This window comes from Mytilus galloprovincialis, chromosome 10 (assembly GCF_965363235.1).
Source record: "Mytilus galloprovincialis chromosome 10, xbMytGall1.hap1.1, whole genome shotgun sequence".
Lineage (NCBI taxonomy): Eukaryota > Metazoa > Mollusca > Bivalvia > Mytilida > Mytilidae > Mytilus > Mytilus galloprovincialis.
Window position 1 is genome coordinate 70,401,477 of NC_134847.1, and position 24,177 is coordinate 70,425,653.

Consider the following 24,177-nt stretch of genomic DNA (forward strand, 5'->3'; position numbering starts at 1 on the left):
AAGTCTGTCGTGACAGTGGGGATACTACTTTGTTCTACCAACAAATAGCATGTCATGTACAATGCTACAACCAATATATACCTGTATTAACACTGTGTATACCTTTGTCGTCAGTCTAGACTTAATATCATTTTTATATTAGTTTCATATTGAAAAGGTTTGCAAAAAAAAATCGTCACTTTTTCAAAGGATAAAGTGTGGATTGTTGTGTTTTATAACCAGAAATAAAACAAAAATGGAATTTATACCATACTGAAATCATTTATGTTTCCTGCAATATGAGATCAAAAGTACATAAGTGGATACTAAGACTTCTTGGATTGACATATATATACTGCCAACAACCTTATAGCATATACATTTGTGTATATGAATTGTTGAACATTTAAACTTGTGATTTGTCTATCCACGGTGGAATTCATGGCAATAAACCTGCAAATGATGATGTGATATATCTACAATTATATGTTCCTCTTGGTACTTAGATATTGTTAAAGTATACCTGTCAGCCAAACTTGTATAGGATTTCTAGAATATTGAAATATTATAATTTTTCCCTTCAGGATTAGAGATTGGATCATCAAAGAGTGGTTCCTGTGGCAATAGTAGTCACGGTAGCAGTAGTAGTGGTCGTCATAGTGATCTAGTAAACCAGCTTAGTGACGGATCTGACCTAAAACAGTACTTCTCACCAGAGGTTAGTATGTATGAAGCTTTATGGTAGGAAATAGTTATGGGGTTGAATGAATATGTTTCAATGATAAAAAAAGTTAAAAAATGAATTTACTCCCTTCTTTTCTAATAACAGACTGTCTTCATATAATATAACCATACACTTATATGATTTCCTTTATACTACAAATACTTGATTGTGATTGGTCTGTTAGAATTGTGTTCCTCCACTTACACTTCCTGTGATAAAGCATGTCTGTCATTTCTTATGTCAACAGTTTGCCAATATCACTGTGAGATATTCATGCCTGATTCACATGTATGGAATCTTTGGGCTCCAAGAAATTTGAAATTGGAAGAAGAAAAAAACAAATGTTTTGGTTGAGAAAAATAAGGATTAAATACATGTTTTTAGAGTTTATTGGTGTTTAAACTTGGCCACTATCACCTAAATCACAAACTTGACATTAAAACCTGAATTGATCCAATTTACTCAAAGATAGATAACTTCAAAAAAAAGTGCAGAAATCAAAAAAGGGAATATATTTTATTGATAAATAATCCTTTTCGTTTTTAAGTTTGAACTAAATATATTCATTATTGTACTTTTAAGTCTGAACTTGATTAACATAAATTTTAAGAGATTTCCTATTCATACTTTTACAACTTACTTATGTAAAAATTTACACAAAGTATTCAAATATTATGAATATTGTTTATCCATCTGTGATTTATTTTTAAAGCTTTTACTTGTCTCTGTATTTGGGATGGGTATAAAACATTTTAGACAAATATCATTTTAAGTTGTAGGATTGATGTGGAAATGATACCAGTAACAAGTTGTCTCCCTTTTATCTTAATCTACCTGTATCAACAATCTACTCAAAATATGATTGTGAATAAACCTTTAGCGCTGATTTTTTCCCTCCAGATTTGGCTTGTTATTTACGGATGAAATGTGTTAAAAATGTTGACTTTTATGTCATTAAAGAGTGTTAATTGTTATAAACTGATAGCACGCTATATTAAGGGCGATGAAATACTTTTTTACCATGACAACTTGTTGATCATATAAGGAGATATGAAAGTTGACAATATAAATTTTCATTCGATAAAAAATGGACAATTATTTTGAATACCAATCATTAATGTAAGTAGACTATTGAATGAAAATTTCCGATTTAAGTTCCTTGTAGAGTTTTATTTATTTATTATTATTTGTTTCCTGTTCTATATCACTTTATAAAGGTTTTAGATGTGATGGTTTTACTTTGATATATGATTACACTGGTAGTATAACAAAAGTTTGCTTGTAATTCAAAATCTTTATTTGAATTGAAGTTTTGATTTACTTGATTTTGATTATTTTTTTAATATTTGCTAATGGTCTTGATGCCCTGTAATGCATATAAGATCTGAAATTGATTAAACTTGGGGAAACAAAGTAAAATGTCCTTTTATATTACAGCTATCAGACGATGATGGCGCTGAAAGTGACGACAGTATTCACACAATGACAGAGGCAGAGTCTAAAATCTCGTACAAACAGTTTGGTGCTATTCGTAAAGCAGGGTAAGGATTATATGCTGTATATGAGAAGAACATGTTATTTTTATGCCCCATTTATGAGCATTATGTTTTTTCTGTGTGTTCTTTTGTTTGTCCGTCTGTCCCGCTTCAGGTTTAAGTTTTTGGTCAAGTTAGTTTTTTATAAAATTGAAGTCCAATCAACTTGAAACTCAGTTCACATGTTTTCTTTGATATGGTCTTTCTAATATTAATGCCAAATTAGTTTTGACCCCATTTTCAGGGTTTAATGAACATAGAAAATGTTGTTTTGAGGGGCATCTGTGCAAAACCACACTGATACTTGCAGTATAAACATGCTTTACCTTTGGCTTAAATAGAGTTTGCATATTCTGTATTCTAGTAATTTTGGATGTTTTACAACAATGGTTCTAATGGAAAGTATAAGCATCAAATAGTAAGGAAATCTCAGACACTTTGGATTATCATCTTTATCCTTGTATTTGATTGCGATGATGGGATGTTAATTAATCTTGTATTTGAGATCAAAACTTGTTACTTTCTGCTACATATGACAAAGCAGGGGTATATTGGATGTCAAGCTGTAGGTCATATGGGAAAATATGGCTATATAGTATTACCATGAACTACAAGATCAATTGAATTTAGTACATGTGTACTAATTTGAGCACAAAACTTGTGAATTATGGATTAAAATTATAACTATCTTGTAATATGCAAGAATAAATGTAATTTCCTGTATAGGGTGGGATTAACTTACTTTTAAATTTAATTACACAAATACATCAAGTAAAATACAATTATTTTTAAATGTTTACTTTATTTTATTTTTTTAAATATATTAGATAGATAAAGTAATTTAATTTAATCTTTCTATCATGTTCTTTAAAGAGATACTTATCATTAGTTGGGTTTTAACACACATCCTACTTACATTAAGGTATTATTAACAGGATATTTGTATTATTGGGGTAAAATGTAAAAACTATCAAATATTGACTGGTTGTAATGTCAGAGTCGGAAAAAAATAAAAGAACAAGATCAGAAAGTTGTGATTTGATAAGGGAAGATTTAGAACATTTTGCAATTGCAAGACGTGGCTCAGACAATTATGATAAAGTAAGGTAAGAAACCAAAAATTATTAGAGCTGTGAAAATAGTACAGTAAAATCAATACAATTTATGGATATAAACAGTATCAACATTAGAAAGGAATAGATTATAAGAAATCAAAATAAGGAGATGTGGTATGATTGCAAATAATACAACTATTCTACCGAAGACTAAAGGACAAGTATATAAACATCTATTGGTTACCTTACAGTACAGCCTTCACCAATGAGCAAAACCCATATCAAATAGAATATGACACAATTCAAAAGAAAAAAAACAACAACCTGATTTATGCTCAACAAAACGAAAAGATATGACAGAGAGCAATCAAGAGCAACCATTGATTACACAATGTAGCTGTGTTAATCTATGTCTGAAAATAATCACTTGCAAAAATTAGTTGGTTTACTAAGGATCTAAAACTGGATGCAATTACATTTTTAGCTCACCTGGCCCATAGGGCCGAGTGAGCTTTTCTCATCACTTGTTGTCTGTCATCCATTAACTTTAACAAATAAAAATTCTCCTCTGAAACTACTTGGTAAAATTTAACCAACTTGGCCACAATCATCACTAGGGTATCTAGCTAAAAAAGTGTGTTCGATGACCCTGTCTTGTTTTTTGTACATCCCAAAAGTGCTTTCCTTTCTTTAACTTTAGTTTGCCTTAATCAAATGATATGAAACTTATACACATAGCTTATTACCAGAAAACACAGATGAAGATTGAAATTGGGAGGCGTCACTTTTACCCTTTCTAGAGTATTGCCCCTTTATAAATGGAATAATTGCTGAATTTTAGTTTTTGTTCTCTTAACTTTAGTTTGCCTCAACCAAATGTAGTAAGACTTATACACAACGATTACTACCACAAAACTCGGATCAATTTCAAATTTTGATTGGATCATCTTTACCGTTATTGAGTAATGTCCCTTTATAACATTATATGAACCTGGGGGGCATTGTCTGTGTCGCATGTACACATTCCCCATTTATTTAAATTAAGTTAATCTTGCATTTCATATTATTTTGTTTTCTTGCAGTTGGCTTGTTGTAAAGAATTGGTTAGTACAGAGAAAGAGGCGGTTAGAACATGCTCCTAAGAGAAAATGGAAGAGGTATTGGGTGTGTCTGAAGGGAACAGTTCTACTGTTTTATGACTGTAACGAACAAAATTCAATCACAGAAGAAAGTGTTCCTAGACATATCTTAGGTAGGTTTTACTGTAATGAACAGAACTCTATCACAGAAGAAAGTGTTCCTAGACATATCTTAGGTAGGTTTTACTGTAATGAACAGAACTCTATCACAGAAGAAAGTGTTCCTAGACATATCTTAGGTAGGTTTTACTGTAATGAACAGAACTCTATCACAGAAGAAAGTGTTCCTAGACATATCTTAGGTAGGTTGGAAATCAGTACATGTCTGTCTTGATCCAAGTCATATTTGACATGGTAGTGAAAGCAACAGGGTTGTATCTTAAAAGTCAAGGTCATAGATGATACAAATTTAAAGGATTTGTGGCCATGTGTTTGTAATGTTTGTTTGATAGCAAGTCATCAAACAATTGTTGCTCATGACCATAATATTATGTCAAATCTTGAAACTCAAAGCTAAGGCCATCCGTGTATTTTGGCCAAAACATAATAGTGCCTGCTAGGATCTTACTAGAAGCAAAAACACACAATTATAAACTCTTTCTTGTTATATGTGTATGTGTTTTGACTGTCAGCCACATTTTTTTTAGCCTTCAACTTCAGTTGAAAAAGCAAGACTAAGCCATCCTACATTCCGTCGGCTGCGTGGCCAGAAAAAATCACTCTGTGGTTAAAGTTTTTGAAATTTTAATAACATTCTTAAACTATAATTGATTTCTACCAAACTTGGACAGAAGCTTGTTTATGATCATAAGATAGTATCCAGAAGTAAATTTTGTAAAAATAAAATTCCATTTTTTTCCGTATTTTACTTATAAATGTTTTTCTGCAGGGAAACATTACATTCACTCTGTGGTTAAAGTTTTTAAAATTTTAATAACTTTCTTAAACTATCCTGGGTTTGTACCAAACTTGGATAGAAGCTTGTTTATGATCATACTGTGGATTCACTTATTTTCGTGGGTACCAATTTTCGCGGATTAAGGAAAACTGACATTTTCCTGGGTATTTAATTTCGTGGTTATGCCAATTTTTGCATACAAGCCTATAGAAAATTTGTCCTTCGTTGAACATTTGATTTCGTGGTTCACCTTTACCCACGAAATCCACGAAAATTGATAGCCAATGAATGATAATGAATCCATAGTAAGATAGTATACAGAAGTAAATTTTGTAAAAAAATAATCCATTTTTTCCATATTTTACATTTAAATGGACTCTATGGTCGGGTTGTTGTCGCTTTGACACATTCCCCATTTCCTTTCTCAATTTTATAGATTTTCTGCCAGGAAACAACACATTCACTCTGTGGTTAAATTTTAAAAAAAAAATAATAACTTTCTTATACTATTTTTAATTTGTACAAAACTTGGGCAGAAGCTTGTTTATGATCAAAAGCTAGTGTCTAGAAGGAAATTTTGTTAATATTTTGTACCTGTGTATCTGTATTTTACTTCTAAATGGACTTAGTTTTTCTTCCAATTTTCAATGAAAAAGATTATTTTTATAAGATGTAACAGTATTCTAAAATTGCTCACTTATTACATAAAGAGAGGCAAAAGATATCAAAGGGATGTTCAAACTCATAAGTCGAAAATAAACTGACAACGTCATTGCCAAAAATAAAAGAACATAAGACAAACAACAGTTTACAAAACACAACGAAGTAACATTATAAAGAGCAACATGAACCCCACTATAAACTGGGGGTGTTGTCTAGGGTTTTGGAAGTAAGCTTCTAGTAACATTATTAAGATGTTGATTGTATATTTGTAGTGATAGAAGGAGGAATTGCCCAGGCTGTTCCTGAACATCCAAAACGAGACAACATATTCTCACTCAGTACGGCATTTGGTGATGCATACTTATTCCAGGTAACTTTCTCAATAACTTGTATAATAACCTTTATCTTACTTCCTAATATGTGTGCTAGAATTAAAGAAAAAAGTTGAAAGAAGCTAAAAAGACTAAATCTTCAATTTGTCATTTTGAACAGTTTACAATTTTTCCCCTTATTCCACAGATTATATGTACGACACAAAGGAAAGATATTTATTATTATCCTATTTTACAGGCATTGTCATCGACCGAGGTGGAGAATTGGATATGTGCCATACATTCAGCATGTGCTTCCTCCCTTGCACGACAACACGGGAAAGATAACTCACTCAAACTAATCAAAAGTGAACAGCATAAACTGGAAAATAACATAGATGTGGTAAGACATGATTATTTTTTCTTCTTTAAAGTTGAATTCTCCTTCTTACCATTTTTGGGGGTAATAATAAGGCCTCAGGTACAGCTATTTCTGCTTCTGTGAGAGAAAAATGAAATAAGAACAAAACTGCAGGATAAGAATGTTTTGTACCGTTGAGAAACTAATGTAGTTTCCAAAAAGTGTGCAATAATTAAATGACAAACAAAGAAGGACCTTATTTTAAAGGAAACAATCAAAATGAATCATTGTGTGTTTTGAAAAGTGGATGAGTGCAGAAAAAATGAGAATGAAATGATGCTTGGATTCATGAATTTTGCATATACCTTACATAATGTATTTTTATTGTCATTTTTTTTCCAGATAAAAAATGAGTTTTACATTTCAGGATGTTAAAATGAAGAAAATGGCTGAGCTTCAGCTTACAGTAGTGACAGATCCAAGATCACGTCAGGCTATTATAAAACAGATAGCTCAGTGGGAGGAGAATTTAGAGAAGTTATATATAGAGCAGTACAGACTTAGATGTTATATCTCAACTTTACAAGGATCAGAATTACCCAATCCTAAGGCATGTATCTATTGTTAACCTTATTGCTAGGAAAGATAGATAACTCTTGTTTTCAAACTGTTTTGTTCAAATAAGTCAAGTATGCTCGTACATTGGTCATATGCACAAAACAAAGAGAAATTTGGCATAAATAAGTCATTAATGTCACTCATATGTGTCTATTTTCTTCTTTTTTATGCCCCACCTACGATAGTAGAGGGGCATTATGTTTTCTGGTCTGTGCGTCCGTTCGTCCGTCCGTGCGTCCGTCCGTCTGTTCGTCCGTTCGTCCGTTCGTTCGTTCGTCCGTCTGTCCCGCTTCAGGTTAAAGTTTTTGGTCGAGGTAGTTTTTGATGAAGTTGAAGTCCAATCAACTTCAAACTTGGTACACATGTTCCCTATGATATGATCTTTCTAATTTTAATGCCAAATTAGAGATTTTACCCCAATTTCACGGTCCACTGAACATAGAAAATGATAGTGCGAGTGGGGCATTCGTGTACTGAGGACACATTCTTGTTAATTCATTGATCTAATAGAGAATTACATGCATTTTAATATCAGTGATGCAATATTTTATAATAGACGGTGATTTTAAAGAAACCTTTCTTATTTTGTCAAAAATTCTGTTTGTTTTACATGTAACAGAAAACAGTAAATATTCTTTAAAGAAAATGTATCACCTATCAGTATTATCTTTGTCAACATTTACTAGTGATAAAATTTTATGCCATGTTTTGGTAGTAGATATTTGAATACGCAATAATTTGATGTATGGGGTATTATCTTAGCAAGGTGGACAAGGACATTATTTAACATAACAAAACATAAATGATCAAGAAGATATACATCCTAAAAAAATCCTAGAGCATTTTGAAGCAACTTCATGGCTTTCATTATGAGAATAATTCAATATGACTAAAAGCAGTGAAACCTTATAGGAAGAGCTCAGTATTGGGACAGACACTTTTTATCATAGAGCAATTTAACAATTTGAACATGCTAGCACCCTTTTATACAGACATTGCTTGTGACAGGTGTGTTACCATGCAGGACATTGACCGGGAAAGTTTTCAAAAATATAGTAAATAATAACTACAAACTTGTGCCACTTGAAATACTAATTTATATAACTTGTATATTAAAATTCAAACTTTTTCCAGGTTATAGTAATAAATATATTGCAGTTGGTGTGAATCATTGTAGATTCTATAAAAAAAACCAGTATACATTGTGTTATTTAGAATCTCTTTTTAAACTTACTTCTTTTAAGGTCTTGTATTCTGACATTTACAAAATTTACTCATAAATTGTGTTGTGCTTGAATTCAATATATATATATATATATATATATAAAAAAGTGTTTTAATTTCTGAACTGTAATATATGAATATGATTTCTTTTAGGTTTTGTTGGCAAATGCATCTAAGACTACAAAATCAACTTTAGGAAAACTTGGTGTTTTCACTGTAACTTCTTTCCATGCATTGGTAGCAGCAAGGCGTCCACTGATAGTACCAAACATTTATGGCAAAGGAAGCCACAAAGGTGGCATGCTGTCTCCTAGAGGTGATGGGACATTCAAATACTCAACCAAGGTCACCACTCCTGCATCTAACCTTGACACATCGTATGTATTTAATGGTTATCATCTAACCTTGACACATCATATGTATTGAATGGTTATCATCTAACCTTGACACTTCGTATGTATTCAATGGTAGTGTAAGATTTGTATAACGCAATGATGAAAAATATAATTACCTGCTTAGTAGTTACTAAAGATTAGTAATAAAGGTTACCCTAATATTTTAAAAAGTTGCAAGTTATTTGTTCAAATATATTCTTAGAAAAGACTTTTTTTTCCACTACCAAATTTAAGTAGACTACTTTAATAAATGAAGAAAGTGTGATAAACAAAACTATGGTATTCTAAGTAATTAAAAGACAGTTATTGACTTATTGACATATTGAGTTTGGAAAAGGTCACCTTAAAGATACATTGAATGGTCACTTAGATGTATCATAGAAATGTCATTTCACAGATTCAGGGAAAGGTCACTTCAAAGAGTAAAGAAAGGTCGCTTCAAAGAATAAATAACGGTCACTTCAAAGGATGAATAAAGGTCAATTCAAAAATTAAGATTCAATCATGTTTTTTCTGCATGTAGCCATTACAGCTATTCCTAGGGTTAAATTCTTAGTTTTTTACTTGCCTGTATAGTGCTAACTTTTTGTGAAAACTACGATTCAATGTCTAAATTATGCTCCCACTTGAGGACTAAGAGGGTCTATATCCAAATAACTTTGTTTATCTGTCTTGGTGACAATATGGTGATGTTGTTTGTAGATCAGTATATAAAGCCACAGATATAGATGGAGTGGTAGCAGAGATATACAGAGATGTACCTGATGGTCTCTCAGACAACTCCATGTCAGAAGATAGTGCCATAGCAGAAACATTGTCAAGAATCTCCCTACCAAATCAACAGGTAATTTATTTTATGATTTTGTGATAAATGATTTTAAAAAATACCAATCTTAATCTGTATATTCTCTATGATCCAAGTTTATCCAGAGGTTATAGTAAGTAGTAGCTGCTGCTGTTGCATAATGTTGTGAACAAGATGCTGGAGGTTTACCAAAGAATGTCACAAAATATGTAATTGTTGAAAGTAGAATTTTCTGTTATTTTTTTCAAATTCATAACACAAAACCTTCAAAATTCAATAAAAGATCTAACAACAGATTTTTTGTTCAAGTATTGTCTGATTATACAAGAAAAACTCTTCCAATAGCAAAATGTTTTCATGAGTGAAAAGAAAATGAATTAAATGAAAGCCTATTTACAGGAAGCTAAGCCAACAGATGAGGTGAGTGCCGTCTGCTGTTTGTTAGACTTGTGTATCAGCCTCTGTATCTTTCTAACTGTATCATGTCTTGTCTGATATTTACCTTTCATAGCCCACATCATTTCATTATTTCTCATCTTTGATTGCCAGGTTAGCTTATATTGTCTGTAGTTCTATTTTGAAACCCCTGTATGAAATACAAAATATCTGATCGGAACTTTCTCCATGGTAGCATGTTTGACCTTGGGAATTTTACCCTGATTCTTGTTTCTGAATACTTTACCTAGTTATGGATTTTGTTTGACCTTTGGGATTAAAACACAATTCCAAGTTTATTGAATCTATCCTGCTTCTTGATTTAACTCTACAGTTCTTTCAAAATAAAGATAAGCTTTTAAGATACTTCTTCAATTTTACTCTAGTTTTATTTTATGAAAGTGTATTTGAGTTACAGCATTGTTATTACTTGAAAAGTTTGTTTGTTTATAGCAAGAGGGGATACGTTTCATGATTAAGCTTAATCAAGATAATTGTTTGATTGGGTAAAAGTAATACCAGTCATAGGTTTATGGATTTTGTAAGAAATTAACAGATTGGCCAAGTAGAAGGCTGATTTTTATCCCCCATCCTACAATAGTGAAATGGCTTTATTTTTTCTGGTCTGTTCGTCTGTATGTCCCAGATCAGGTTAAGGTTTTCAGTTAAGCAATTTAAGAATGGACATAAACTTAAAATGTTGTTCTCATTTTCTTATGATACTAACTTTAAAAATTATATACCAAATTGTGATTTTGACCCCAAATTCACGGTAAAATGACATGGGATAGGGTGTGCACCTTGTCTTATGGTTATATATTGCAGTTAAGTAATGTATAATACCTTTTAAATTCTCTCTGCTACTAGGCAGTTTTTAGGCACAATAGTAGTATATAATGTATTTTCAGAAATTTTACACTGTATAGCATTACACAACACATACACCAACTATTTTAAAGTGTTAGTCATCTACCATCTAACAGTCTGTATATATGCTAGATTTGTTCACAGATTTAAAGTGTGATGTAGATTATGCATAGCATGTGAATACATACATCAACATGCTGTATCTTATTAATAAAAGCTTCAATTTTTCTGCACACTTTTTTTGCTTTCAGTGAGATGAAAATGAACAAATATATATTCAATCGATTTCATCTGCTAATATTTGGTTGGTTATTGTTTGAAAGTTTTGAACCAGTAAGAATTAGTTGAGCTTGTTTGCAGCAAGAAATGAAATTTTGCACAATATTTACTCTAGATATTCAGGTGCTTATTTTTGAGATTCTTGTAAATGTTATGTATTTATGCATTATCACTTATACATTTCACTGAATAAATAATGTTACCAAAATCCTTGCAAGACATGACTTGTGAAGTAACTAAAATGTGTGCTTAAAATTCTATGTTTTTGTGTTTTTTAAAATAATGATTTACATACTAGTGCTATTCTATCAATCTCACTATTGTTTGCTTTCACACCATAGAAACTTGGGTTATAATGGAGCCATCATATGCCATTTATGCAAAATTATGAAGTAGTGATTAGATAAAAGAAGATGTGGTATGATTGCCAATAAGACAACTCTCCATGCTTGTTATCTTGAGGTTAAAATTTAAAGTCTGTACCAGCTCTATAGACAGATCTCCAAAATTTTATATATACATTGTACTAAGTTAAAGACTTTTATCAAAATTTCTTAACATTTAAATTTAGAAAATGTCAGAGAATTAACGAATATAATACTATTCTGTCAACATCAGTCTAAGATTTTAACTTCCTAGTTTTTATTTGTAACATTTATTGACCAATGTATTATTTTGTATACTACATTTTGTTGCTCTTGTTGCACACAATGTGCCTGAGTGTATTAATAAACTTGTCTTGTCTTGTCTGGTAAATAAACATTAAAAGTCTTTTTGAAACACTAAAACTGGTGATAGATGTTAGGAAACATTTGAATGCAGTCATAAAATTGTTAGGCTAAAACCAGTGATATATATATTAGCAAATGTTTATATGCAGTCATAACCAAGTTATTTCTTTGAATACCACCAGCGAACAAAGACTACCTTTTGAAACGTGTATAGGCATTTTTACCTCACTATTTAATGGTAATTAATTAGATGTTTTCTTCATATTTCCTGTTTTTGTCCTGATGATTTACTATTTGTGACTTGTTAATTATGACAGAGACATATAACTGTAGCTGCCAGGGTCATTTTATTTCTTCTCATTAGTGTGTTGTGTATTGGACCTTTCAGTATATCTTTTTGCATTTTTGTGTTTACTAGATATTTTTTTGTTGGAATAAGTCTGGTTATTCAGGTACAGTAAGTAAAAAGATTTAATTTAATATATATTCAATAATTTGAAAAAAGATTAATGTTGAAACATAAATTATTACAGAATTTTACATACAGGAAAATCTGGAAATTAAAAATTCCCTGTTGTTGGTTAGACTGCTCTCATTTGGATATCTCCAATTTTTACCAAAAAATCTTAATAAAGTTTGTGTAAGACTGACATGACCAATCAATGAGTTGCAAAAGTCTGCTAGTATATTTGATATTTTTCTGTCAATAAAATAAATAGAAATATATTTTTTGGCTATTACATGCTGGAAAATTATTACTCTGTACTTTGCTCCACTCTCAAAATGAATGTGATAAATTTCAGCCAATAAAAAATTCAAATTGTTATGACCTTACATAAAGTTCAAACATTTTATTAAATAAGAAAGATCAGATCAGTGTGTAAATGTTTTGTGAACCCAAATAGCTTTGAGCCTTTTTTCCTTACTTTCAATAGTAGTAAATCACTTCCTGTAGATCATCAACAATAATAAAAAAACATCCTTGATATATTGATAACTTTCAATTTCCTTCAAGCAACAAAATATTATTACTTTTGTCAAACTACGATAGACTGTGATTGATCAGTGTGTTAAAATAAAATAAACATTTAAAATTTTGTTTTTGAAATGAAAAGATTAGTAATCCGTTATGTGATGATTTGTTTTGGGGTAGTTATACTGTCAAAAATTCAAATTCTTATGAGTCAAGGTTGTCATTGATGTAAACTCTATTCACTAACTACTTAATATCAAATTGACCATAATATAAAAATTACAAAATTCACACAGATTCAGTCATTTTTAAAGGGATAAACATGCAAGGCTAAACACTTTTATGTAAATATAGCACTTTGCAGATTGACTATACTATTTTGTTTTGGATGGTAATTTAGGTGTGTTGCACTTGGGTTTTGGGCTTTTATATGTTTCTTAAAAAAACATTGTTGATTGTAAACATCACAGATTTGATTTTGTTGACTCAGTTTTGCTAAAGTGTATTTATACATTGGAAGGATCAGAAATCATAAATATTATGTAAATCACAAAAAATACCTTTTTTAAATGCAAGTGTAATTTTGCAACATCTATCTTGCCGTAATTTTTCGCAAAAATATAAACATTGCCAACATTTTAAAATTTACTGTACCTTGAAAATGATATGTAAAATAAAATGACAGCATATTTATTATACTTTAAATAACTTTGCTGTTGACAAAGTTCCTGTCATAAAAAAAGGGTCTTTAATGTAGGTTCAATTATTAACAACACATATGACACAACTAATTAATACCTTGTAACATGAAGAAGAGATAGTCCTTAAGATTAAGTGCAAAAAAACTAATGCATCTACAACACTTGTAATTTCTTGACTTGTACTTTTTTATAACTACAGTCTTATACAGTAAACCAAGTATGCTAAGATAGCAGAATAATTGAAATCGTCCTTAAGATTAAGTATATACAACGATAGTAATTTCTTTACTTGTACTTGATTTTTCTTCTACACATTACATAACTGATAAATATGAGGATATGTCTCTCACATATTTGTGGTGTGCACCCTTAACCCATATATATCATAGTATATGTGTATTTAGATTGATAATTTACAGATTAAATTAGCTACCTAAATACACTTCAATTTTTTAAGTTTCAATTTCCTGAAACATAGTTTATAAAGGACAAGTTATGATAGAGATATTATCAGTTAAAAACTTTAGATGTACATGTACAGTTTATTTTAACCATAGAAAAATGAGAATCATGGATTCGAATGAAAATTTTATCAATTCTAATTTCAAAAGGGATGGATTTAGTAGGCGAAATGTAATTACTAAAATAGGATGTTTACTTCTTCCTAGCTTTAAGGTAAGTTTACTTTTAAAAAGTTTTGTGGTATAACTTATGACCACTTTCTAGTATTAAGGCAAGCTATTGATTTCTTTCTAGTTTAAGGCAAGTTTTGACCCCTTTCTGATTTTAAGGGAAGCTTTTGATCATTTCCTAGCTTAAGGCAATTTTTTGACCCCTTTCTAGTTTTGAGGTAAGTTTTTACCCCTTTCTAGTTTTAAGGCAAACTTGCGTTCTCTTTCGAGTTTATGGCAAGCTTTTACCTCTTTCTAGTTTTGATACTAGTTTTTGATCTCTTTCAAGTTATGGCAAGTTTTTTTAATCCCTTTCTAGTTTAAAGGCAAGCTGTAGACCCCTCCTTTCTTGCTATGAGGCAAGCTGTTAACCTCTTTCTAGTTAAGGCAAGTTTTTTATCTCCTCTAGTTTAAGGCAAGCTTTTGACTTTGATGTAACTGATGTCACTTCAAACAATATTTTTAAACATAAAATAAAAAGGAGATGATTTTATTGAGGTAAAATTGTTGTAGAAAACTTAATATTTGTAAACATGTCAACTGGACTATTTTTGCAACAATTGCATGGAAGATTTTAAATTCATTTTTCAAAACATTTCGACCAGTCTCTTCACAAAGTTCTTGAATACTTTTTAGAGTATCGTTACATACTTGTTTACCTCCTAGTGTATTTTAATGTTTCTGTTCAGCAAATTAGCAGTTAATTTGTGACAATTATAAAGCTATAAAGGCCAATTTAACACAGAAGTTACAAGTACTCTGACCTATGGGCATTATCTATGATATAATAATGACATATGTCCTTGTCATAATCTGTTGATTAACTGATGGTCTATTGTCAAGGTTTGGTTTCAGGGAATTATTGCAAGTGTTGTACAGACTCATTTTCTTTTAAGTCTATACAAAGATTTTGGGCATTTTAACTTCATGTTCAGCTGAGATTTCAGTCCTAGTCCATAGCTCCTCATATACAGGACTAATGCTATATGTGTTTACATCTTTGCAGAGGAATTTTATTTAAATAAGGATAAAAATAGTTGCAGAGGAATGTTACATGTGTTATAACAATTGATTTCTAACCTATTTTGCTTTGTTGAATAGCCAAGAAAATTTTCTTGTCACATTTTGTAACTTGTGTTGTGAATGGAATTATTATAAGTTTGTATAATAGGATTTATAGAAAAGTCATTATTACGCGAGAACTTATAATGGAAGGATGAAGTAAAAATCTTGTTAAACACAATAACCTCATGTGGGAAATATGTTTTGATGGAAGCTATGGTTCATTTGAGGACCACAAGAAATAATATAAGTGTAAAAACTAATCTGTAGATGTAGAAGTTGTGGTAATGAAAAGTAATAAATTCTGAATTAAGACAATTGCAATCGAGATAATTTGGGATATTTTATGAAGCAGTGTTGATGAGAGTTGTAATTTCGGGATTCTTACAGTCAGATAGAGTGATGAATTAGGAATAATGATTTTTCTACGAGAAGAAAAAGAATTATAAGATATATATAGTGTTAAATTGATTACAAATTTGGTTATTAAAAAACCCAAGATGTTGAAACTTTGTTGTGCTTGTATGAACATTTATTGGAAGGTGAGTAAGCCAGTCATTCTGATAGATTTTAATTTTTTGCATCAAATTGTACTTAAAAAGTCTCTTTTAAGTTTTAAAAAAGGTAGAACCATGCATAGTTTATACATTTATAACATCAATTAGGTTCCAATAGCCTCAGTAAAATTTGTCGGGAAAAAAAAACTTAACCTTTGGTTTTCTTGTTTGAATAGTTTTACATTTTGTCATGTTAGGGCCTTTTATAGCTTACTTTACAGTTTTAAGTTTTGCTCATTGTCAAAGGCCTTGCTATAACCTACAGTTGCTTAAATCTACATCATTTGGTCTCTGTTTGATAGTTGTACCATTGGCAGTATACCACATCATCTTATTTTTATATTGATCAATATATTAACTCTGAATGAATTCATCAATGTTTACTCTTCTTTTAATTTGTATGAATCTGTCCATTTTACATGAAAACCTATAGATTTGTAAAGATTATGACATTTTGATGGATGTATAAAAAGATGACCTCATGGACACTTCGGCCATAACTTCACATTTTTTATGCAATTTGTGGTGAAAACTAGTTATTGAGTTCAATAAAAGATAGAGGTACCGCTGTACTTATTTGAAGTTGTAAAAAATGTTGATTTATGTGCGGTAAAGAGTAGATAAGGAAAAAGTAAAAGAAATATCACTGCTTTTGTAGGACTAGAGCACTTGTAAATTAGTTTAAGAATTCTGTGTTATTTACCTTCAAAAAATGATGACTGGTTTATGAGCACCACTTAAATATTGCTAGAATTGCTGTGTGATTTTAAAAGTGATCTATAGAGGAAACATTACAGTTTTAATTTGAGGATATTAAATACACTTAGCGGTGGAATTCTTATTTTCCATGTAAAGACCAGGTCTGCTTGTTGTCTTTTTCATTTTAACATAAAAATAACATCTCATGATTGTTGACTGTATGAAATGATATTGCATGCTCTAATTAAAATGATGATTATAACCCCACTCTAAAAGTGGAGGCTATATTTCATTCACCTTGTCTGTTTGTTAGTCCAACAAATATTTTAATCACAGCTTTCTGAGAAACTCCTTAACAAAATTGACTTAGTATTTACCATGATTATTTTTTAGTGTCCACACTTTCCTGAGAAAAAGTTGTAACTTGTATGCGCTTTTCCAATCAGTCAGACGCCAACTTCCTGTTTTCCCATATTTTAATTAATGAGTGGGGGTATGCTAAGCTTGACACTTTTTTGTGGATTCTTGTTAAGGGTTAAATAATCCTGGAAATATATAATTGTTATTCTATAAGTAATGTAGACCAATGGTTGCAATCTTTTTATTCCTGGTTCAACTCATAATTTATTCACAGATTATGAGTAATGTATAACTGAAAGGTGGTACTAAACAAAGTAATATTTCAAGGCTTTTATATGATGTAAACAAGTATTTATTATACATTAAGTAGGTTTAAGGGCTCTGAAGTACTGGAAAATATGTATGCTTTATAAAATAGTATTGGTTTTCAATATGGAAGTGAAAAGGAAATTAAATCAAATGAATTGATATTAAATAAAATTATTAAAGAGTTAGATAACTTAAGATTTATGATAGTGTAGTTGTATAGCAGGGAAGTTTGGCTGTTTAACAACCATTAATTACATAATCACAAGTAGGTCTATACTACATGGGACTGGAAAATTGTTACTATTTGACACCACACAACTTCATACTTTTAAATGAAGTTTAAAAACAGTAGCTATCTGTTCATTATTTAGTTAGTTCCAATAATCAGAAAGAAAGCAAAACATGAGTATATGTTCCCATATTAGGACATGGATTGGTAAAAAACAGAAGACCATCAAGTCCACAAACACTACATAGAAAACCTTACATCTGCTCTAAGCTAAAGTTTTCCTTGTTGGATCTAATCTGACTGTATATAATGTCCATTAAAGGATGTTTCCTTTCCTTTCTGTATTGTATTATGAAATAAACTTAATAATCTCTTTTTTTCTCGTTTCAGACAATTCTGGTGAATGTCAACAAACACACTATAATACAGGACCTATTAGAATCTGTGTGTGGCAAGCGTCAGTTAAATATTGAGGACCATTATGTACGTGTAAAATTACCTAGTGCACCACAGGGAGTTTATACAATACCAGAACCACAAGAAATCATCAGAAAAATGGTAAGTAAAATTACCTAGTGCACCACAGGGAGTTTATACAATACCAGAACCACAAGAAATCATCAGAAAAATGGTAAGTAAAATTACCTAGTGCACCACAGGGAGTTTATACAATACCAGAACCACAAGAAATCATCAGAAAAATGGTAAGTAAAATTACCTAGTGCACCACAGGGAGTTTATACAATACCAGAACCACAAGAAATCATCAGAAAAATGGTAAGTAAAATTACCTATTGCACCACAGGGAGTTTATACAATACCAGAACCACAAGAAATCATCAGAAAAATGGTAAGTAAAATTACCTAGTGCACCACAGGGAGTTTATACAATACCAGAACCACAGGAAATCATCAGAAAAATGGTAAGTAAAATTACCTAGTGCACCACAGGGAGTTTATACTATACCAGAACCACAGGAAATCATCAGAAAAATGGTAAGTAAAATTACCTAGTGCACCACAGGGAGTTTATACAATACCAGAACCACAGGAAATCATCAGAAAAATGGTAAGACAATTCTTCTCTTTTACACAATCCTCTTTTCTTTGGTGCAGTTTTTGAAGAGAATCGTAAAAGACTTCGAGAGGTCACAGTTTTATTTTTGCTCTGTGTCTAGGCCTCACTTTGAGATGAAGAAAAGCAATAAAGTCCTATTCCTGTGCTTTGTGTGTGGTTTTTTTTTTGTTGTTGTTGTACATGAACTGATTTTTTTGTCATTGATAAATACCCAATATCCCTTATTTTTCCATTATCAAAAAATAATTCTGAACAATTGCTTACCACATCCCTCCCTAATTATGTCTATCAGCATCACTAGGTGCTGGCGGTTAGGAATTGTCAATAAAATTGTCAAACTTTTTCTTTTTAAGAGAGCAAATTAGATTTTTGCACACAAAAAAAACACCAACAAAAATAAGTACTCAAATGGGTTTACAAATGAACAATTCTTGATATGGTTTATGTGTTGTAAGAACATTCATTTTTAGGGTTATGGTAATTTGATAGCTTTATTGCCTGGTGATATATTTGTTACAACATGTTTTTTCCTCCTTTTTAAACTACTGAACAATGAATTTGTTTTATTCCAGAAATATGAATCAATAGAGGTATGTGAAAAGAATGTGTTCCAAATAGATCTGGTAAAGTCCCCGAACGATACTGAGTTTGGTTTCGCTGTAGAAGCAGAGTTAGCACAGAGTTTTGAGAGAGATGATGAATTACGACTGTATGTGAGCAATGTTCTGCCATCAAGTGTGGCTATGCAAGCAGGTGTGTATAGATTGGTCTCTGGCAGATAGTTGTCTCATTTGCAGTCATATCACATGTCTTTATTTTCATGTATTCACTCAAATTAACAAGTTTTATATCCAATGTTTTGTCAACTACAGTAAAATCAGCTGTTATGGTCACTTTTTTAAAACAAAAAGATGTTAAGCTACCCACTTGGTGTCCCTCTATAGTGAAACCTATGCATTATGAACCTCAGTTCATGGGTCATCTCTCATATAAAGTCAGATTATTTTGGTTCTGAACTAAAACTGAAATTGACTTTTATATACAGGTTTGACTGTATACTAGTAATTTGAAATTTGACTCAACGTGCAGTTTGCAGTACTAGATAATTCAACAAACCCATAAAATCTATATAAAGAAGTGCATTTTATTTCACCAGTCATACATTTATATCATATAAGTTTGTAAACAGAAAATCAATTCTTTAACAAATTTAATTTTCTAGTACTGCAGTTCATATACATGTATAGTCAATATTTGTATTTATCCTTTACTTTTCTATACATATTTCTTTGTAATTCATGTTTATAATATGAATGTGTTATTTAAATATGCAGTAGAATATAAACAGAATAATAATCAGATATTTAGGAGTTAGTTATGTTTTGATAATTCTCCGAGTTACATATCTGCCCATAAAATCATGGCAAATGTTTCAAAGCGAGAATGTTTTAATTAATTGCTATACTTCCCACAAACACTGTCTTGTTTATGTTACAACTTAGCCTATGGTCACAAAACTAGGAAATGTCCATCTTGTGGTCAGTGATTTTATGACCTCACCTATACACAAAAGTGTTTACCATGTAGATGTTGTTCGTCGTGATATCATCATGGCCTGGGGTATGTCTGTAGTTAACTAGGTCCAATATTTATAGTCATTTCCTGACTTGTTCAATATACGTTGTACCTACAGCTGAAGATACAAGGTCACATTAATTAGTCTCAATTCATGACAAATATGTATAGAAGTGTGTCAATGTTTTGATCAAAATGACAGATATTGGTTGTATTAAATGATTTGTTTTTAAAGATTAATGTACCTGCTAACTTTATACTGAGTTAAAGATATAATGTGCATTATGTAAAATCTGTCAGGACTTTCAGTCTCTTGTCAGAAGTATGAAAGATATGATACATGTATCAAAATACTTTTTAGAAATAATGCTTATAAATAAGTATTCAAATATATAGCAGTATTATGATCATTAGAATCTGGTACTATATTTTGTTTAACAGTCTTTCTTTCATCCTTTTCAGTTTCTGACTGGATTTAACATTTTTCTTTGGGAGCCAGTTTTTAAATTTTATTTTTGTATTTCAATGAAGTACAATCAATCTATATGCTTATATGCAGACTGGAAAACAAGGAAATTAAATTTCAATGAAAATAAGATTGTCATCATACCATGAAATGTGTTATCCAGGAAGATACATTAATCTGAAAATGTTAAACATGAAAAATATTTACTATGCCATATTCTAAGAATTTTACCTACTGTATATTATAGGTTTGATGGTAGGAGATGAAATTCTAGTCATTAACAGTAAAGTTGTATCAGAACTAGATATGGTGTATATAGAGAATCTACTCCACACGTCACAGTCCCTTTGTTGTACTATAAGGTCCATACACACACAGAAGTCGGCACCGTCACAGAAGTCGGGTGAAATAGACAACATGATGTGTCCGCCCCCTCCCAGTCAGTCACGCATCAGTGAAGATACCCTTGGCCACCTTATAGTCCCATCTCCAGCAGGTAAAGTTGAGTTTAAAATTGAATTTATATAAAAGTTCTTTACATGGAAAAAGAGAGGTAACAATAACACATTGGGACGGAAGTGCTGAAATAAAACTTTTAATCAAATATTTACTATTCAAAACTTTAACTCATACTGACTGTATGGAATTCTAACTGAGTGAAAAGTGTTCTGATAAAAGAGAATTATCATAAGATGAAGTTTGAAAACAAAAATAGGACTTTTTCTTTGGAATAATGTATTCTAGCCTTATATTTAGTTTAAAGAACTGATCTGTATTACACATGAATATTATAAGGAAAACAATTATTACAGAAGAAGAAAAAGGAAAGAAAGAATAAAATGAAAATTTTGAGACTGACAGGATGTATCGATTTATTGATTTTCTTTAAAGTAACTTGTATATCAAAAAGAATTATATTAATATTTTCAGACAGTGGCAGTTCCTCCCTGAAAAGCTTACATTCTAATTCACAGTCTGATGTCCCTACAAACCAAATAGATGCTTTACTATCAGTAAGTTATTTATTTATGTTTTTTTTATATAAATATGGCAATAGCCATCTTTGTGAATTTCTAACTGATTGTGTTTTATTCCATATTGTGATACTTACTATTGCTTTGAGACTTTAGAATCAAATTGCATTAGATTTTTAGATAGAAATTTAAATGATATGCTGATGGACATACAATGTCAATTTTGGGATGATTAAATTTCTTTTTTGGTTCTCACTTCTATGTTTTTTTATTTGTACTGGGAATTCAAGAATGTGATTGTGTTATATGACCTTTTATAATTTAAAAAAAAATTGAATATAAGATAATGAAATGGGCACTAAGAGTGCTACCCTATGAATATTAAAACAAGTTAGATATGGTATGATTGCGAATGAGTTTACAATCCACCAGTGTTCAAATGTTTTGGATGTGAAACCATTGTGAAAGTATTTAAAGTTAACATTAGATAATCACTATTCATCTTATGACCATGAGAAATGACTCTCACACAGTTTGTGAAGTAGTTACTGTGGATTTATTAAATTTTGTGGGTACCAATTTTCATGGTTATTGGAAAACTTGCATATTTGTGGATATCTAATTGTGTGGTTCAAGAAAAGTCTGCATATACATCCCTTTTGAAAATTTGTAATTCATTAAACATTTAAATCCAAACTTCCCCTGTTCCCTTGAAATTCCTGACAATTAGTATCCAATCAGTGTTAATTAACCCACAGTATCTCTATTTCTGTTCAGATTTTCAACTTACTGGAAAAAGCTCTTTGCAAATGACAAATAAGATCTGCCTTTTAGATGTTATGGAAATAAAATTTGACCTAGTAATAATCTTATTGAGTGAGGACTTACAAGTGTTTAACATATATTATTTTTTATTTTGCTCAATAAAGAAACCTGTTGTAATCTTTCTTTACTGAGAATAAGAATGAATGGTTTATTTTTTATTTTCAGAGTGCAGATCAGGTAACAGCCATTTGTCGGACAGACATGGACCCAAAACTGGCTGAAAGTCTACAAGGGACCAAACCACTGTCAGAAGCCCAAAAGTTACGGAAGGTCATCATGGAACTTATTGATACTGAAAGAGCATATGTTAAGGTATTTAAAATGTTTCTGGTTTAGTTGAATATTTTAGATAAGCTCAGTAGTAACTTCTGTCACAATATTATTATTAATTGAGAAGAAAATGAATGATTGTTATTGGAAAACATGTAAATAACGAAGCAAGTTTAAGAATTTTTAATACAGAAGACATTAGCATTTCATAACAAATAAAAAAAGATGACATTATAAAATAAAATTAAAGAGTAAAAGTTACAATTACAAATTTGGAACTTGTTTGTTTTAGGAAATGTACAATAAAACAATATTTGAGTTCGAATAAAGCATAAAAATTTTGATTATTTTAGGATTTAGAATTTTTGATAGACCGTTACCTGGAGCCATTAAAAGAAGAAACTTTTATGTCGACAGACGATGTTGATCATTTGTTTGGAAATATACATGAAATATCTCAGTTCCAAAAACAATTCCTTCAAAGTCTTGAGGAGGCTATGCAGCTTGAAGGAGATTTTCTTGCCATTGAGGACCCCAAACTATTCAGGGTAAATATTCATTTGATTTCAGTTATTGAATATTTGAACAAACAACTTCATCAAATCTTTTTGCCAGTTACGAAAGCACTATCCTGCAACTAAAAAAATACATTATTTATTTCATTTATTTTATGTGATTTGAAATTATAATTTTGCAAAAGGTTTAACACTATTAACAGTGAGTGATTTACTTACAATTTCATTTTGGATTATATATAACCAAATATTTCAGCTATTTTAATAACAGCATGTTTTCACCAATTTATAATCAAATTATCTCCCCTGTTTATTTGAAGGATTTGGAGTTACGGGTATGTGTTTGTTGTGTATAGTGTTGTAATTATCAGAAATAATAACTTTTAGATTATATTCTGTTTTCTGTAAATATTTATGATTTATGTTGAATGAGAAATGTATGTTTGTACTTAGCAAAATTATGAGTGTCATCTGAACGTGTGCAGTGTGAAACTTCTTTATTTAAGACATTTATTTTAGCTTCAGATATCAAAGAAAGTGATCAAGATAAATTTTGTAAAAATGTTGAAAGAAAAAATCTGATATTTTATTATAAATTTTTTCGGCAATCGATTTTAATTAGAATTATACTGGAAATTGAGACTTTCAAAACAAAAGCAGTTTCTTAATAAATAACCTATGTTTTTGGAAACAATTTGATAGTTTGACTGAGGTGACACTGCATGCATTCAGAATAGAATGTATTTTGTATTCAAGATGTAAACCTCATAATTTATTTTCTTTAATTCAGGACAAACTAATTAGATTTTCATTTTCTTTCTGTGTATTCCTCAAATTTAAATATATTTTGTTGATTAGACATGCCCCTGATAGTATGTGTTTTTTTCTCAATGT

The 24,177-nt window shown here is 30.6% G+C and overlaps 1 protein-coding gene across 10 annotated transcripts in view; it reads left to right on the plus strand.

Annotated features, from left to right (window-relative positions):
* Window positions 1-24,177, plus strand: part of LOC143048264 (protein still life, isoform SIF type 1-like) — a 96,671-nt gene that overhangs the window by 59,141 nt on the left and 13,353 nt on the right. For 5 of the 10 annotated variants that reach the window (XR_012969773.1, XM_076221834.1, XM_076221833.1 and 2 more), the window contains 17 exons: window positions 564-697; window positions 2,141-2,244; window positions 4,376-4,491; window positions 4,681-4,734; window positions 6,266-6,363; window positions 6,564-6,707; window positions 7,093-7,275; window positions 8,661-8,884; window positions 9,605-9,746; window positions 10,107-10,127; window positions 17,971-18,138; window positions 19,231-19,411; window positions 20,947-21,195; window positions 21,630-21,712; window positions 22,664-22,810; window positions 23,122-23,316; window positions 23,604-23,618. Coding sequence is in view for 9 of the 10 variants with exons in the window: in XM_076221834.1 (XP_076077949.1) it covers window positions 564-697; window positions 2,141-2,244; window positions 4,376-4,491; window positions 4,681-4,734; window positions 6,266-6,363; window positions 6,564-6,707; window positions 7,093-7,275; window positions 8,661-8,884; window positions 9,605-9,746; window positions 10,107-10,127; window positions 17,971-18,138; window positions 19,231-19,411; window positions 20,947-21,195; window positions 21,630-21,712; window positions 22,664-22,810; window positions 23,122-23,316; window positions 23,604-23,618 (2,258 nt within the window). In the remaining variant the exon portion in view is untranslated. Of the gene's footprint in view, window positions 1-563; window positions 698-2,140; window positions 2,245-4,375; window positions 4,546-4,680; window positions 4,735-6,265; window positions 6,364-6,563; window positions 6,708-7,092; window positions 7,276-8,660; window positions 8,885-9,604; window positions 9,747-10,106; window positions 10,128-17,970; window positions 18,139-19,230; window positions 19,412-20,946; window positions 21,196-21,629; window positions 21,713-22,663; window positions 22,811-23,121; window positions 23,317-23,603; window positions 23,619-24,177 lie in introns of all 10 variants that reach the window. The other 5 variants (XM_076221835.1, XM_076221836.1, XM_076221838.1 and 2 more) reach the window with 5 other exon arrangements.